This window comes from Cynocephalus volans, chromosome 7, assembly GCF_027409185.1.
Source record: "Cynocephalus volans isolate mCynVol1 chromosome 7, mCynVol1.pri, whole genome shotgun sequence".
Classification (NCBI taxonomy): Eukaryota; Metazoa; Chordata; class Mammalia; order Dermoptera; family Cynocephalidae; genus Cynocephalus; species Cynocephalus volans.
The window spans coordinates 116,626,811-116,645,512 of record NC_084466.1 but is presented as its reverse complement, the minus strand read 5'-3'; the positions used below and the strand labels follow the sequence as shown (position 1 = coordinate 116,645,512).

At 38.6% G+C, this 18,702-nt stretch overlaps 1 protein-coding gene across 1 annotated transcript in view; it reads left to right on the top strand.

Moving 5' to 3' along the window:
• The first annotated feature begins 5,305 nt into the window (after positions 1–5,305).
• The window catches only part of PRKG1 (protein kinase cGMP-dependent 1), a 1,297,492-nt gene continuing 1,284,095 nt past the window's right edge, over positions 5,306–18,702 (top strand). Inside the window, exon 1 of the mRNA XM_063103400.1 lies at positions 5,306–5,894. Coding sequence (XP_062959470.1) covers positions 5,629–5,894 — 266 coding nt within the window. The 5' untranslated portion in view covers positions 5,306–5,628. The remainder of the gene's footprint in view (positions 5,895–18,702) is intronic.

Below are 18,702 nucleotides of genomic sequence, written 5' to 3'. Positions count from 1 at the left end.
CTTTAGACAGTTTATAATTTATAGCGACCGTTTATGTTCTCAAGTATCTATTTGAAATACATTAAAGTAATTTCACTGAAAATGACTCTTGGAAAGTCAGGCTTCTGAAAATGGTAAAAAAAAATTCTGATGTTTTTAATGGACATTTTTTGAATGGTAGTTGAATAATTTATTAGTTTCATCTTGTTGCCTAACAAATTACTGCAAGCTTAGAGATTTAAATACCTCCTTATTATCTCACAGTTCTGGAAGTGAGAAGTCTGGGCACACCATGGCTGGGTTCTTTGCTCAGGGTCTCACGAGGCTGGAATCAAGGTGTCAGCCATGCTGCATTCTCATCTGAAGCTCAAGCTCCTCTTCCCAGATCCTGTACTTGTGAGAGAATTCGGTGCCTTGCCATTGTAGGACTGTCCCCATTTCCTCACTAGCTGTCAGTAAGTGGTCACTCTAAGGCTCTGGACTCCATATGTATTCCTAGCCATGTGGTCTGCTCTGTCCTAAGGGCAGCAACAGAGAATCTCCCTCCAATAAAATCCCAATCCCAATTTGAATCCCTGTTTCAGGAAGAGCCCTATCCTTCTTAAGGGCTCATCTGATTAGGTCAGGCCAACCCATATAATTTTCTTATCTTAAAGTCAAATGAGTTGGGATGTTAATTACATCTGCAAAATCCCTTCACATTAACATCTTGATTAGTGTTTAATTGAATAACTGGGCGAAGGTGCATGTACACCAGTGGAGTGGAGATTTGGGGGCACGAATGGCACTATAAATATTTCCACCACCACCACCACCAAATCTTTCTCTATCTCCTACCCTCTTTCCCAGATCAGCTATCTTCCCACCAAAAATCAAGGCAGGGGATACATTACCACTTTACTTATATTTATTTATATAGGATTACATTTATATAATAAATGAAATTTTGTTTTTATCTTTGTTTGAATCTCTAATAAAGATCCAGGTGCAGGAGAATCTTCATTTTATAGTTAGAATAATTGAGGCTCACGGAGATGAAATTATTGGCCTCCAAGTCCAAGGTTCTTAATAAACTATAGAATTTCTACAATATATTAAGTATCACCATTTCTTAGTTTAGTGTTTCAGAATTTCCAGGAAGAATTTTTTTTCAGACCTTTAAACAGATATCACAGAAAATCAGAAAAGGCAATAGTCTTCCTGTTACATGTAGCATGAGAAAGAATTTTATTTACATCTATAATGCATTGTGAAAAGCATTTATGTATGTTTTTCTTTAGGGACATATTTATTTTTTTAATAACTGTTATGATTCTTTACATAAATTCAATAAATGGAAACTGAATAATTTTGAGGTTTGTTTAATTAAAGCAACACTTTTGTGCTGTTTTCATGTTTTTTGTGGTGTTTAATGTATAGGTGTGTGTGTTTCAGGACAAGCTTTTATCTTGCCCTAGGTGTGACCACACTTTATGATTACCAGAACATGGCTGGTTCAGGTGACATGTTGAAGCCACTTCTAGTATGAGGTAGAATTAACTGAAAATACTCCAGGCTTTTATTAATCAAAAAGTACACTGTTATCTTTATAGGACAAACCAGACTCCATCTTAACTTTTTCTTCTCTTAAATTTTAAACATAGCTGAAGTTATTGGATGGATTTGTCTATAAGAACAGACTGATAATTTCAAAAGGTGAGTCCTAGGGAAATGGAATTCCATAGAATCACTGAAAGCAGAAAGATGAAATGGACCCTGGGTAACTATTCACTTTACAAATGAGGAAAGTGAATCCCAGAAAAGTAAAGGGACTAACCCAAGAGCACACAGCTCAAGAAGTGACAGAACTGAGACATGAATATAGGTCTTTTGGTTCTAAGTCCAGTACTCTGTTCACCAACTGCATCTCTTGATAGGAAATGTACTGCACGCAGTCTTTCATAAATACTTTTCTTTTTTCTTTTGCAACCAAGAGAAGTGTTTGGATGCAGACATATTGGAAATAGATGGTTTAAATATTTTGACCCTCTCCTAACCCACTTCAAAAGCTCAGACCTGTGTCTCTATTTTCATTTCTCCAAACCTCTTTTCTGCACACTTCCACTGCCATCCATGAGGACTTCATTCAAACCACCTGCCCATGACCATTTTCTTCAGTTTAGATCCTTACAACATGTTCCAAGGTCAGTGTTATTCCAAGGGATAGGGCCATGGGACTGGTCCACCTGCTCAACAATAAATGCAGCAATCGTTTGAACTTAGATCAATAGAAGGTTTTTGTGAGGAGAAATATTTTATCACTGATGTTGTTTATAACTTCTAGTAAACAGAAATAATAAAAAGCAGACTTTTAGTCACTTTTGTTATTGTTTTTAATTTTTTTATAGACGTTGTCCTCCCATTGCCCCCTGTGACACTGACTTGGATTAAAGGACAGGAATCCCCTAAGAGCTACTTACATCTACAAGACTTTGGGTTCTTTAGAAAGTGTTTCTTATTAGAGAAGAGAGAGAAAAGGAGACAAAACAAAATCATAACATTTGAAAGCACATGTTTTTAAAAAATTTAAATTATACATGAAATGTATAATATATCCCAAACTATCACAAGGAAAATAACTTTGGTAAAGAGATTGATTGTTAAAAACCAGAGTCTTAGGACTTTATCTGGGTTATATGGGATTTTAAACTTAGTGTGCCCCCCCTAAGGAAGACATTTTAGTTTTGCTTGTCACTGGGATCACAGAAACATGGACATTTTAATGCATTTTAGGTAGAAGCCGGACAGCTTGGGTTGAATCTGGACAACGTGACCATGGGAAGATTACCTAATCTGGCTAAGAACCAATTTCTCCATTTATAAAATGGAAATGATTAATAGCACCTACCTGACTACCTTAATCCTCATTGTAGGGATTAAAACCAGCTAGTCACATAACGTTTTAAGCCCTGTGCTGTCACATATTAAACACTCAATAAATATTTACCAACATTGTCATCATCGTTATCCAGTGGCTAAAAGATATCAAATATTAAAAAATGTTTTATTCTGAAACAAAATTATGCATATTTTCTTTATCTCAAATATGGTCTATGAAAACACTGGTACAGGTATTTAAGGACATAACCTCAACTTTATTATGAAGATTTTTATTCAGCAAATTTCTCCAAGGGCACTAGATGGCGACCTTCTCCTTTAAAAAAAAAAAGTAAAGTTTTATTAATACTGCTTTGACAGTATCGTTGCTACAGATTTAGAAGTAAGCAACAAAGGGATGGTCAGAGTTGTAGAATTCCTAGATTTTCAGGTTTTAAGCTAAGAGCAGCATGGTAGAGAAAGCACCTTTCTTGGGCTTGGATTTGAACTTCTGCCCTTGGGTGATCTTGGACTTTATCTCTCAAGATCTCATTTTTCTCCATTATCACATGTGGTTGGGTTAGATCATCTTCAAAATTCCTTTTAGCTGTAATATACTATGAATTTTAATAATGCAATGTTTATTCTTCTACCAGGATGTCTTTTCTCAAGCTTTCCTTGTGCTCTAAATTAAAAATTTCTTAAGCCAACGAACAAGATTTAATGTCACTAGGTCTCAACATTATTTCAATTAAAAAGGACTTGTTAAAAAAATAAGTTTTACTTTAGAAGACAGAAATAAATTTAGGATTTTGAGGTGTGTGTACAATCTTGGTTTAAATGTATCCTTTTTTATAAGCAAGAGAAATATATTTGAATAATATCTTCATTTAAGATACTGTAAGATTTGGTAAAAACCCTTTAATAGTCATTTTTAAACTATTTTTATTTCTTCCATAAATAAAGTTGAAGCTATGCCTAGATTTCTGAATGTGATCAGTTTTTTTCCTGATGTATTATTTTTAAATGTCAATTATTTTAGTATTTCTAAAAGGATTATAGTAGATTAAATTGTTCATAATAGAAGCAACAGAATAGTAACTATCAACAACACAGAGAACACTTTCTGAAATATGAGTAGATGTAGCCAGACTTCCGCATTTGGTGCAATTAAGAAATTCACATGCAGTTTAAAATATTTTTAATTTAAAATGATCAGATGAGTAGAACTAACAATAAATAATAAAAAATAATCTCCAGAGTAAAATATATTTTAGAGTTTATTTGTTAACCAAAATGTCTGTTTTTCCTTTACTTAGTTATTTCAGAAAAGGTAGAATGATCTTTTTTATATAAGTAGCCAGTAATCATACTTTGATTTTTCATTTTAAGCAAAGTTACAATTTCAGAAAGAATCCTTTGGTATCTTAGTTGCAAATATTTTTTTCTTAAAAAAATAGATTTACTATTTTGCTGATTATCACCTGAAGAAAGACCTCTCTTACACACCCAGATAACCTCTTAAACAGTGATTTACATTATGAAGAATGCTCTCTGTGACATACATATGTATATTTGTGTATATATATATAAAGAAAGTGTAGGAATTAGCAAGGCTCAAATGGACAGAATAATCTCTTTAGCATAGGGTGGTAGGAGAAGGATGCACAGACAGAAACACAGATGATTACAGATGCAATTTCTCCCTCAAACTGGAACCGGTAGGGTGACCCAGCACTTCTAGCACTGGTGCCACCACTTCAGAACCATGGAAGACGATGTTGTGATAAAATTTGGGTGCTCAATATATAAAATTTAACTGTAGTTGATAAAATAATATCCAGACTCTAAGAAGTTTACAGTCAAGGCATGGCCTTTCTCTTTCCGGTAACCATTTGGCTTATGAATATGTTCATCCAACTTTCTCACCAACAATTTTAGTTCACCATTTCCAGTAAAGTTTTATACTGAAAAAACCAGGAACTGCTATGGCTCCGTCATTCTTATTATTTAGAGTCCCAACCATGGTACTTAGCAGTAGAAACACACGCGCGCACACATACACATACACATACACACCCCTTCCCTTCTGAATCCATCCAGGCGACATCCAGAGCAGAGAAGTAAAAGGTGAAAACAAAGATGAATTTATGCAGGTCTAAAGGCAGTTTAGTATTTATGAAATGTCACACACACGGATACAGACACACACACACACACAAAGTCTTCAGGATCCAGTTACAAGCGCTGCGTCATCCTCCAGATCACATGGTGATTGTTGCTATTTCAAGGATCAAGTGGCATAGAGCTCCTCACCCCCATCCCACCCCCTTCCTTTGGTACCATATAGCGTGGAAGAGTGATTCTGATGTGATGGAGTGAGACCAGGCTCTCTGATCCAACCCTGTGCTGGAAACTAGGCTCCCGGTGGGGTGGCGCGCGCGCGTATTCTCACGGAGTGATTGGGGAAGGGGACGGGGGAGGGGGTCTCAGGGGAGAAAGGGCAGCTCTAATTGGTTTCTCAATGAAAGATAATCACCTATTCCCGGGAGAGGCCGGGGATTAGCACTCTGCCTCTCCTCTCCATCGCTCTTAGGCTTCTCATCCTGCCCTCGGTGCTTTTAGTCCATTCAGCAGAAGTGGATCGAAGCGAGCGGCTCCTCGCGCCACCTCAGGGGCAGCGCCGTGCCGCGCTCTAGTACTCAGCGCCCCATTCACTCGCTCCCTCCGCGCTCGCGTCGCCGCCGCCGCCGCCGCCCGAGGAAAAGTTTCCCGGAGGGGCTCAGGGAGAAAATGAGCGAGCTGGAGGAAGACTTTGCCAAGATTCTCATGCTCAAGGAGGAGAGGATCAAAGAGCTGGAGAAGCGGTTGTCAGAGAAGGAAGAGGAAATCCAGGAGCTGAAGAGGAAACTCCACAAATGCCAGTCAGTGCTGCCCGTGCCCTCGACCCACATCGGCCCCCGAACCACGCGGGCGCAGGGTATCTCCGCCGAGCCGCAGACGTACAGGTCCTTCCACGACCTGCGACAGGCATTCCGGAAGTTCACCAAATCCGAAAGGTAGGCGCCGGGGCGCGGCGCGGCCGGGCAGAGCGGAGGCCACCGCTCCGGGCCAGCGCCTCAGGGACAGGGGGCTCCGGGCGGCAGCGGCGGGGCTGGTCAGCGCAGGGCGCCCCCTGCTCGCCGCGGTGCGCGGAGCTGGGGTGACCGGGCGGGCCGGGAATGGGAAGTGTTTATTTTTATTTCTGCCCATCACGTGCTGTGCTTGTCTCTGCCGGCTGGGAAAGGCGAGCTCCTCGGGGAGACGCGCCCCAGTGGCGTGGGGGCGGAAGGGCCGCGGAAAGTTTTCTCGCGCCCGCTAACTTGGCCACTCCGCCCTCGGCTGCAGTCGCGCCGGCTTTCCTTCGCGTGCCCCTGTGGGGGCGTCCACGCTGGGACCCAACCCTATCCATTCCGGAACCCAGAGAGATTCCCAAAGGCGACCCCGGACCCAGGCCACCGGACATGCTCAGTGGGGCCGTCCGGGCCTCCCGGGGAGGGGCGACAGGAGGCCGGGCAGTTGGGTTCAACTTAGGGACAGAACTTGCCCAGAGACCTAACTCCGCTGAGAGGGCGCGGGGGCGGAGGGAGGCGGAACAGGGGCTTGTCTCCAGCACAGGGATCCGGGCTCGAGTATGGGGGTGAGGGGGTAGAGGTTTATCCACAGGGTCACATTCAAAGCAGCTGTGATGTCAGCAAGAAATTGCAAAGAAACTCCACCTTCTGGATGTTCCTTTGCTCTGCTTGTGTCCCTTCCAGAAGTGCCACACCTTGGGCTGCCCTGGACTTGGAGGCGGCTCGGTGACCTTGCACCTGAAGCAGGTTTGGGGCCCTGTCCCAAGGTGGATAATGAGCCCTTTCTCTCTCCATTTGTCTTCCTTCTAAATCCCTCCCTGGAAAAAGGGTGTGAAGCGGGAGGTGGCTGTTTCTCCGGGCGCCTCCAGTTCCTCCCTTTCCTCCTCCCTGGCACTTTAAAAGCCCAATCCTGCCAGTTTAAAGTTGTGTGTCGCTCCTTCGGGGTGTGCAGAGGAGGCTGGGCAGATTTTGGCCACAAGTAGGAAGCTTTTGCACTCTACTCGCCGCCTTCACCGGAGAAGGCTGATCGATTGGCTGCAGCATTAAAGCGCCTTTGGACATTAGGGAGAGGAAGTGCAGACTCCGAAGCCCATTACTGGCTTTTAGTCTCTGGAAGTGCACGGCCGAAAGTGCATTTCTCAGGATATAGAATATTCCATTAGGCGTGCCTTCATGCCCGCCTACCTCTTACCCCTTCCCTCTTCTTAGATCACTTGGTGTCTGAGTTTGGGGCCCTCAGGGGACTCCTAAACTAGTTCCCCACCCCCTTAACTCTCTTATTTTGAGGCTAGGGCTCTCAATGTCCCCCATTCCACTGCACCCCCCTCCGTCTTTTCTTCTGAACTCTCTCTTGTGTATTGATTACTAGGTGGGGGACAAAGGAGGCTGGGCCACCGGGGTTAAGACCTATTAGAAGAGGATCAGGAGCTGGGAGTGGGTGGGGGGAGAAAGAAAGGAATCAAGCAGAAAAGATTCGCCTTAGGAAATGTGGACTCCTCTAAGCAGACGTATCATGGGCCAGCTTTCAGATTTCCTGAATGACTCTCCACTTATGAAGTGACATTGCCCACATGGTACCTTTTGGCCCAACCTGCCTTGAAAGTCCCTATTGGATGATACAGTAGCCTTCTCCTTCCTTCTCTTAGGCCAAGACTGCAAACAGAGCTAATATGTGGCCTTACCCTTGCTTGGGAAGCTGCTGCTGCTGCTGCTGCGTCTTGACTCAGCCGGGCTGCGCATTCCGCGGCCGCTGCCCTGCCCCGCGCTCAGCAGCTGGAATCAATCTGCCCACCTCCTTAAGAAGCCACTTCATCAGCGGTCACCCGGCAGCTGCTTGCCTCCCAGGGCTGCCGGGCTCAGGCTTTATCGCATTTTTGAAATTTCACATTTCTGTGTCTGGACTGTGCCCCGCAGAGGGTAACTGCACCGCTTTTCAGCAGAGAGATTTCACCAGGGCGTGGAGAGGACAGGAGGAAACCCTCCTTCCCGGAGTCCACTCTCATTCAGGAGCTAGCTCTCAAACAGGCACTGTCTGTCTTTACAGGAGCTCTCTAAGAATGAGAAGTTTTAAAAAATGTACTAGGAGGAAATGGCTAATCTTTCATATATACACATCGTCCTTCTTTTTCTATTCCTCTCCCTCACCCCACCCCCACTCCCTACATTTTTGTATTAGGGGTAGGAACGTTCATCCTGAGAGTGGATCATGCGCAGTAGGGGTTGAGAGCATATTTGTATCTATAGCAAATAGCTAGAGTACTTTTCTCCTTCACCTAATGCGCTGATTTACGCTGGGACTGAGAGCAAACTTTTTCCCACTCAATGCTTAGTTTCATACTATCAAATGGAAGGGAGGAGTTTATTTTCAGCAAGCTGACTCAGAGATTAAAGAATTTTGACAGGTATAACATATGGAGATAGTAACCATTGGAATTAGGTACTTTTCCTAGCCCTTAAAGAGACAGTACTAAATTATCATTAGCAAGACACCTTATGTTGGCCCAGAAAGGAAGTAATTTACGAAAGTATTTCAGGGATACAGCATTTAATAGCAAACAACGTGCTTTCAAAATAAAAGTGTATTTTCTAATTTTCAGATATTTGGATTTGAGGAGTAATATTCCATCACCTCACTTGACTTTTGTTAAAGGCTGTGCTATGCTGATGGGCATGCTGGAGCTAAAGAGTCTGCTTTATTGCAAAGCTAATGTCCAATTACTGTGGTTTCTATAGCATTCGAGCGATAACTATTCATATCACAAGTTTATTTCAAACTTTATTAGGACACCCAATTTTTATACTAACAGGAAAAGAAATGTAGTTTGAAAGAATAGGGTTTTTTATTAGGTGGGAAGTTTTGCCTATAAAGATTGCATTAGAAAATGATTTCAATCTAAAAATCTAAGGAATAGGTGGCATAAATATCTTAAGCATTTACTGTAGTGGAAGGAAATGGGAGAGTTCACCGACTATTGTAATCAAGTCAGTCCAATTAGCTAGATTTCCATGTGTTCACAGAGGGCATAATGCACAATCTCCATTAAGAATGATCTAAGTATCTAAGGAATGCTTAGATGAAAATTATACTAGGAAAGGAAGATCTGAGCTCCCAGCATAAGTATCAAGTGTACAATATGATGATCATGTTTAAAAAGAAATCATCCCACTTATTGTGGTACTCATTTTCAGACCTCTTAAGAAATGCCCAGTAGGGATCAAGTGATTATCATTGAAAACTGCAGGCTGTTTTGGATGACAGTGATCATATTTTAAATTTACATTTAAAACTTTCTTTCTGCCAGAGAGCTCCAGGTATTTCATAGATTGCTGTGAGCTCTTCATTCCTTTCATGCATATACTCTACATCAAGGATTATTTATTACCCTTAATTTTTTCCTTACTTTTTTTTTTCACACACCTAAATTTCTTATTTTGGCTGTCTAATTAGCCACTGTGTGCTCAGGGAACTGCAAATAATTTTTCAAAAATTAGTTTAAGCCAGGGCTAGAATCAGTATTAATCTGTTACAGGAATAATTATAGACTGTATTCCAGAGCCATTTGAGCTATTCTTGTCATGAATCTCTTGATTCTTGATGATGTAAGTTGATCATTTGGAACTCAAACTTCCTTCCACTGGGACATGGATGCCTTGGGATAGATGTCCCAGAAACTCATTACCTTTTGCATCTCTGATCCAATTCAGGTCTGGTTTGACCTTAGAACTAAATCAAGGGATTTGGCCTAATTTTGATGTAAGCAACTTCAGTGAAGTGTGTTGATCCCAGCTGAATTCTAGGCCTAGCATCAACTATTTATTAATTGTTCATATTGAAAATACAGCATGCTTTAAAATAGCAATGACAGCAATAATAAAGATAGCTGAATTTAGCAATCTTAGCACTGTGCTAAGCTATTTACCTACAGTAGTTCACTGTTTTCTCACAATAGTCCCAAATGCATCCCTGCTTTGCAGGTGTGGGATCTGAGGCTTGGAGAAATTAAGTCACTTGCCTAAGGTCTCACAACTAGGAGAGGCCATAGACGAGTTTCAAACCCAAATCTAGAAGTTTTTAGAGCCCAAGTTCTAAACTGCTATACTCTATAACCTTGGAATAGGGCTGGTACTTTTGAGATTTACCTTTGTCATTTACCATGGGATTGTCATCTTCTTCCTTCCTCACCCAACTTCTCTAGTTCAGTGTCATGTTATATGCAGGGCTGATGAATAATGGAGTTACGAAGGATGTGAAAATGATCTTGGTTGCCTCCTTTGGATACCCTTTGCCTTTTGCCTTTCAGGCCCCTTATGCTAATCCCTTCATTCCTAACATTCCTATCATCAAAATGAATTAATCACTAACTGATCATATAGCAATATGTTAACTTATTGCCTCTTTCTGATTCACATCATATTGTTCTAACAGGAACTTTTGGAAGAGGACATTCATTTAGTTTGCTGAGATGAGTAATATTTATGACCAGAGTTTAAAAAGAGGCAGACTGAGAAAGAGAGGGGAGGATTTTTAAGCAAGATGGCTTGTAAAGATCCTTGTATCTTGCCACATGTGATTTGAAGAGGACAGAGTCTGAACATAAGCACTTTACACATGTTTTCAGTCAAAACTGTAAAAGAAGTGGGTAATACTCTGGTTTCAGTGATGAGAAAACTGAGCAAATCATTGTGGAAGTGCCTTTTAATGGATCTCAGAAACAAAACCAGAAAGAAAATTTAGATTCTTGATTTCTCATCTGTACTGGAGTTGATGAAATGATGTCTTTGACTTAGCATCTGTTTATACTTGTTATTTAAGACACATTCACTTTGCTTTGGGGTCAGTTCAGGTTTCAGAATAATGTACATTTTCCAAAAGTATCTGTAGTACTCCAGGAGTTCTTGATCCATTTGAGTCATCACTAAGTGTATAGCTTGAAAGTATACATTTATTCATATATGCATTAGAAATTTGACCCTCTGAAACTATTTCTCACAGACCTGAAAAAACAAAAGATGTTATATCTTTTTCCTCTTTTCTAAGGGCCTGTTTCCTAGTGCTCTCTCCCTGTACAGTGTAAGAAATGCTGAGAGTGCATTAAAACCCTTTTGATAAGATTTTCAGGAGATTTCATAGTTGCACAAGGTATGAATAATTATTTTCATTTGCAGTTAAGAATTTGCTTATCAGAGTTCAGAACCCTGTATTATCTAGGTTTCTTGTAGCTCTTGGAAGTTACTGTGAGCTCTGAGATAAACCAGGGATAGCATATCCTGTTGCACAGAAGTGAAAGCTCAGGAGTTTGGGGATTGTCAGAAAGGAGTACTGACCCTGAGGATAGTTTTATTGGTGTACTGTGCTGTTGGGTCCCTGAAGAGATAATAGGGAATAAAAAATTTTAAAAAGGGAAAAGAAAAAAATGAATATATACACATATATGTGTGTCTATCTATTTGTGTGTGTATATATATGTATATATGTGTATGCACACACACACATAAATACACATGCATACACACATGCACAAAACTGCCACTTTATTCAGTTTACAAATTTACACTTCTTATCATGATCAATATTATGAAAGCTTAAGGCTGGCCCAAATCAGTTTCCTGTAGAAAGGAGGGTTTACTTCTTGGGTTTGTTATTATAAAATAGATCGAAGCATCTTACAGTCTGTCAATGCTTGTGTTTGGTACTGGGCATGTAGCCCAATGCTGTCACCCAGAACAAGGTACTAGAATCAATATTTGTCACTTTCTATGGAAGCACTACGTCTTACGTTTACCCAGTGGTGATTTTTCACCTCCTTTAATTCCTGTCAGATGTATTTCATTTGCAAAAAACATGTAGCTGCAAACGTGGAGCAGAGTTCTCACTCAAGACTATTACTCTAACCTTTTAACATCTTTCTTGTCCTCAGATGTTTCAGATTTTACACAATTTGAATTTCCTAAAGTTTTAAAAATATTTATTCATTGTGCATATTGAAAATACTTAACTCTTTAAAATATTTGCTCAATGCAAAATTGATACATACAGAAGATGTATATCTTTTAAATAGATTTGTTTTATTATATGAAGGTTGGCAGTTGAACTAATTTCCCTGTTTTATATATTGTTTTTCTTAAACAACAGATTCCTTTTAAAAAATGCTTAACCTTCTCTGCATTACTCAATAAACATTATTGATGGATCACAGACTTAAGGTTCTTCTAGGTTGGTTTCATTTTAAACATTTTCATATTGTTTCTTATATGTGAATATAATAGAAATCCATACTATCTTAGAAAATTATGTAGTTTTAAATTCAATCAGTATAAAGTTTATATTGACTAGAGAGTTTAAAAATACTATTTGTAGTTATTTGTCCAGTCTGATGTGCGAGCATCACATTTAATCTCCTTTTTCTTTTTTTTTTTTTTAGTGCATATTGATTTGATATATTCTTGGAAGTTAGTCCTAAGCAGTTTATTTGTTATCCTGGGAGTTGATTTGATTGATTTTGTTGTTTATGAACACATTTATAGCACTTTGTTGTGCAAGGTGATAACATGAATGCGCTGATTTCATCTGAGTGTTTATTAAGGCAAATCCAGTAAGATGTCTACTGTAATTACCTTGTTAGGATTTATTTTGACTTTTTAAACTTGTGATAGAGATTATGCAACTATGGTTCTTAAATTAATCTCTTGGTTAGACTTGTTGCTAATTCAGACTGTCCCTCCTTTCTAGTCCAATTTAGAATCTGCTTTAAAATGTGTTTTACATCCTCAGATGTGTCTTTATTTGAGCACTCTGACCTTAAATGCTTTAAAAACATGTTGAAAAGCCATATAGTGATCCTAAAAATACTGGTATGTTTGCCTATTACAAATATTTGTGGGTCTGTTTATTCAACTGTATGATGAACATATTGTCTAAGGAGCAAATCTAAAGCTTTTGGGTAAATGTTAATATGTTTCTTGATGCCTCCCTGGCCCACATAATGTGGATAATGCTAATTTCATGTATCACATGGTCACCAAGGGACTTGGCTACATATGCTTTAAATTCTCAAAATAGAAAACTCTTTTATATGTTACGTTGTAAACCCGTGGGTGGAAACCAGATCTGTTTACAGTAAAAATTCCAACCAAATAAAACCGTTAGCTTAACATACTTTTCTCTTCCCACATGCTACTTTTCAGAGAAAAGGTAAGAGCAGTACATATATCTAGAATGTATTAAAAACATTTTAAAAACAAGAACAAAACAAAACAAACAAAAAAACCCCAAACCCTTGAGCCCTCCAGAGAATAAAACCAGTTCCTATTCAATTCAGTCTACTCTCAGAGAATAAGATCAGTCTCAAATACTCAATCCAATATCCTGTGTCTTACTCTGGGAGATTTCAACTGTGGTGTCATGACACAGTGGTTTGTATTTGATTAGTTGTAAGGTTAAAATGAGTAAATAATTGTTTAAAAATAAAAATTCATAAATTATTTGTTCCTTAAAAAATAAGGTTGAGTGCATTCACAGGCATCTCCCCAGGGACAGCCTTTTACGTGCATTCTGGTTGGCTTTCTTGAATGGGGGATTATGAATATATGACAGGAAATTGCACATGATCCACAGACAGTCTTGTCTTTTCACATGAGTGTGTTGCACATGAGGACCTCATCCGTCTGGTGAGTCATGGCAGAAAACACGTTTGCAAGCCTCTGATCTGAACTATGGCTGTGAAATATAAGAATCCTGATCTGTGACACTTAAAGCTACTTATTTATAAATAAAGTTTGTTAGAGTGACTAGACGCTACTTAGCACGTTTATTTCACAGCAACGTTTCATAAAGTGTGATGTTCATATCATTAGTGGTGCCAAGGATGCGTTTGGGTGGTATGCAAGTGAATTCATTTTATATTAATAGTTAGACCTTTTAATAAATATTGGAAGAAAATATGTAAGAATCACATCAAATCCATGCTGTGTCACTGAATTGCTTATCATAAGGCTAAGTTTTTTTAAGGTTCATAGATTTCTAAGAAAGAAGTATAAAAATACAGATTGTGCATCATATAGTTATGGGTACACAAGATAAGTTTGGAAAAGATTGTTTCAAAGTTATTTTCACAATGAATGAAACCAATTAATTTCATGTTTATTTGCTTCCTCACTCGTACCCTGTTTTGGGAGATTCTGGCTAAATGAGTTCTCTCTGTCCCTGTCTTTTGGATGACTCTTGTGTGGCTGTCTGCCTATTTGTTGGGAATTGGAGTGGGGACACAGTGTTAGATGGAAATGGTAGCTTTTATAAAATATACTCTTGCTTTGATGATGTCAGTTTAGTTAAGAGTTACATTAATATATCATCAGAGAAATGTTTGAGTTCCCCCCAGATTTGTTAATTCCCTTGCCATGCAGCAGCAGTGTCCATAGCTGATCAGGACAGTGCAGAAATAATAAAGTGATGCCAGGGTGCCCACCTCCAGCCAGCCTGGAATCGTGGGGGGCTATCTCTTCCTGGACTGTGTCCTCATCTCCTCCTCAAAGTTCCTTTTTGTTTCCTGAGAGTAGGTGCCAACGGCCGTGAGAGGCCATTCCATCCTGCGATATTTTATAGCCAGAAGCACATGATGCTTTTTTTCCTTCTTTGTAAAAAAACAATTTGGAAAAAGTTTAGAAGGGAAAAATCTTTGATAAAATACAAATTTATTTTCCGTTAATGTGTACTTCCTTTCCTTGTAGGAAACTAGATAAATCTAAACAATAACCCCTGAATTTAAAAAAATATATATATTGTTAAAAGGAAGACTTTGTGGATAATGAAGACATATAAGGAGAAAAGAGGAAGTATATTACACGCAGAGTGAGGAATTTGCAACAATCCATTCTTCTTTCTAGAGTATACTGTGGTTCATCTCCCCAACCTCATAAGAAAGGGAGTCCTTAAGGTTTGAGTATAAGTACCCCCCTAAAGGTAGGAAAACCTAAAAGTGGAGGGGTTGGGGTAGAAAGAGGTTGGAGGATGCAAGGGAGTGGGGAGAGGGAGAGGGAGAGGGAGAGATTTCAACAATTACCACAAGATGGCAGCAGGAGTATAGTATAATATTTAACAACCGTGGACTCAACTAGCAGTGTGAAATGGCCCTTAGTTGAATTTTAAAATATATTCTCAAATACCTTTCTTAATATCAGGATTCAAGTGTTTGGAAAGTGCATCATTGAATACATATGGTCTTATATTTTTCCAATGAGCAGTGATTTTGGGGAATGTGTTTAAAAAGCCAAAGTGAAGTATTCTTCTCCAGTGTTGTCTTAAAGAAAAGAGAAACAAATTGTACACTTTGCATGGAGAGCTCTTTGAACATCAATATCAGTCTGAGGGAAATTCCTAAAATTCCTGTGAGGAAACCTCTGGACTCATAGTTGGCTGAGAGAAGAAAAGTGAGAGAAATATTGGAAAATTAGTAGTAAAAAATTATGTGTGAGGAGATGGAAATGGAAATAAAGGGAATGACTTCCTACTCTCAACCCCCCTAAAAACTAAAAGAAAATTGTTATAGAAAAATATTAGATTGGCTATTAGATGAAACTGATAACTGTTTGATCTCTTTGATAATTCTGTGATTCTAGAGTATAATTGAGTAAATCTTAATATGCCCTTTTGCAATCTGAGGTCCTCCTTAGAAAAAAGGATTTTAATAATCTAGTTGATATGATTATTTACGTGTATCTAAGTATTCTTACGAGAAAAGCAAAGTGTTTTATGAGATATCCTAAACATAAACTGTCTTTCAACAATTTTAGAGTAAAAAGAAACTAGTGTAGTGTGGCCTACCACAAAGGATAAATTGTGGGTCATATCTAATGGACTGTAAGTTTTTCAATCAATATTCCCTTGGAAAGTGCCATTCAGCCTTCCTGTAAAAGGCTATTTCATTCACCCTGTGACCCCTCTCATGTGAAACACTCTGGGGGCCTGGATCTGAAGCAGCGTTGCTGCTGGCATCACTTTTTATTTAACCCTGAGGAGAAATGTACTTATTTTGGTCTGTCCCAATAACCAAGAGTCATGGCAAAAGGAAGTTGTACTGTGAGTAAAAAGAAGACAGTTTCGAATTGATGTTATTACTTGGCCTCTTTAATTGTTCTCTTTGCTGACATACTGTTTTAGACCCTAATTAAATAGGCAAGGAGGGGAAATAGAGAAAATTTAAAACAGTCCACATTTTGGTACCCTATTTAACAGTAAATTGCCTTTGTAAAAAGTGTCTTGAAATTCTGTGATATATTTATTTGAAGCTGTCAATATATAAAAAAGTGCTCTTTGGGACAGTAATTTATACTTTTCCTAGATTAGGAAAAAATGTTACACAGTCCGTGAAGCTGTCAGAGAGAATTGAGTGTAGATCAAATGTAGGGTATGCTTTCTGCTGTCTGCAGGGCCGTAAAAGAAAATCTAGTCTTCATTGGACATGGTGAAGGGAGCGATAAGTAGTAATACCTCTGTTTTTCTCTGATCTTTCTGGTGTGTTATCTAGGCAAGACAAACTCCTGAAGTGTAGCAGCAGGGTTGGAAGCATCCTGCCTTGAAAGCATCTAGCTATCTAGCCCTACCGTCTGTCTCCAGGGCATCACCAGGGCTGTCCACACAAGATGAGACAGGTTGTAAACTCTCCGAGCTTCGTGATACTAGAGCAGTCAGGAAAAAAAAAGGTTTTTTTTTTTTTTTGTGTGTGTGTGTGGTCCTGCATTCCTAATCACCATGTGAAAAATCTGGACATGCTTTTTTGATCCTTAAGTACGTGTGCTACATCTGATGTTTGCTGATTTTAATCTTTTCTTAGGCTTTGTCAGCTTCCTTGATTATTTTAATTGTAAAAGTTATGCATGCTAGTTGTCAGACAGTAAAGATATAGAAAATCTAAGGTTCGTCTCCTTCTGATTTTCCCTACTGTCCTCCAGCAAGTAGCCAGTGTTCAAGTTTCTGTTCAAACCTTTCTGTAGAGAGAGAACTTCCCTGCCTATTTGGAGGTTTATATTCTCTTTTTTATTTTTTACCATTTTTGACCATTTTTTTTTGATCAAGTGGAACCATTCCATACACTTATCATTAACCTGCTGTTTTTGCTTAATAATAGTACCTGGGCTTCTTTCCAGATCAGTCCATATTGGAATTTCTTATAGCCATGTACTACTGTTCCACATAACTCAGCTTATTAATATTGATAGTTATTTTTTGTTTTTTTGCAAGCATTAACAATGCTGCAACTAACATCCTTGTGCACATTTTCTCATGTGTCTTTTATTTATGTATGGGATGAATTCCAAAAAGTGAGACTGGTAGGCCAAAAAGTTGTTAATTTTCAGTGTGACTATTTTAGTTTATGTGATAATACGTATACGTTCTGTATGAGATAAACAATCTATAACCTTTTCTGTTAAAAATAAAAGGTATGTTGGTAGCATCAACAAAATTAATTTTCTACATCAGAGACAGAATTTTTAAAAAATCAGACATATAACTGTAGCAGAAACATGGAATTTTCTTATTTATTTTTTATACTTGAGTTGCATTCATGAGAACATTCATTTTGGAGCAATGTTTACATGCCCTTTTACTTTTCGGATTTATAATGTCCATATTGTGCATTTGGTTTGGTATTTGTGTATGTCTGTTTAAGGTGAATAAAACTTCTAAATCCGTACAATGTGATTTTAAAAGTAAGGATAACATTGTTTGTATATACTACTCTTGAATGAAATTATTAAAGTTCTTCTTTGAGAATCACAATGATTTATTTTTCTTTTCATCTAAATAAATTTTTGATGCTTAAGGATTCTGAGAAACTTGCTCCCACTTGAGAAAATAACAAATTCTGAGTCTCTCAGCTACGGTTTTTTTTTTTTTTGAAGGCTAGTGGGAAGATTTGGACATATATGGTATTAGCACTAGTCAGTGGAGCTTTCTTTTTATAGATGATAACCTCGAGTAGAGTTTTCTTTTCTCTTTCTCTCTATCTTTCTTTCTTTTGTCATTGCAATGATATTGGACTAGGCTTACTGAAAGGTTATCTTTTCAAACACACATTTGGATCAGAATTCAATCATATTAAAGGTAATTAATCATGAAATTGAAACTAAAAAGTGAAACTGTTTCTGGGTAGCAGGATGGGTAACCTCAGAAATTTCAGCCCAGTTTTTAGAGAAGTAGATCTAAGAATGGATTGTGATAATTAAAATAATGGTCTTGGGAGCCTCAGACTTGATGTTGAATTCTGTCTCCGTCTTCACATACTGGCTGTGTGATTTTACACAGATTACTTTATCTCTCTGGGCATTAGTTTCCACATCTACAAAATGGGAATAATGATACTTCCTCCGCTTGAGGCTTTGTGTACAGGAGACACTCTACATGTGTTTGAGGAATAGTGAGAGACAATGAGGGTAGAGTGCCATGTAAAAGTGCTAGTAGTTGTGCAATGATGAAACATTTGAAAAGTTTTAGAAATTTTTGAAATATTTGGTTCCGGTACTAATAAAGTACCTCATGCCTAGAAAGGGTTTTAGGAGATATCCTTGTTTACCCCCTTTGATTAACGAAACAACAGTAATGACAAACAAATCAAGCAAAAATCTAGAGCTTTAGAAAGATTGTGATTTACCACTGACATGAAGCTTGTTAGTGACAGAACTGGGATTAAATCCCAAGTCTCTTATTTGCCACTCCAGTCCTCCTTAAATCTATCTTAAAGGTCTTAATCAGTGAAAT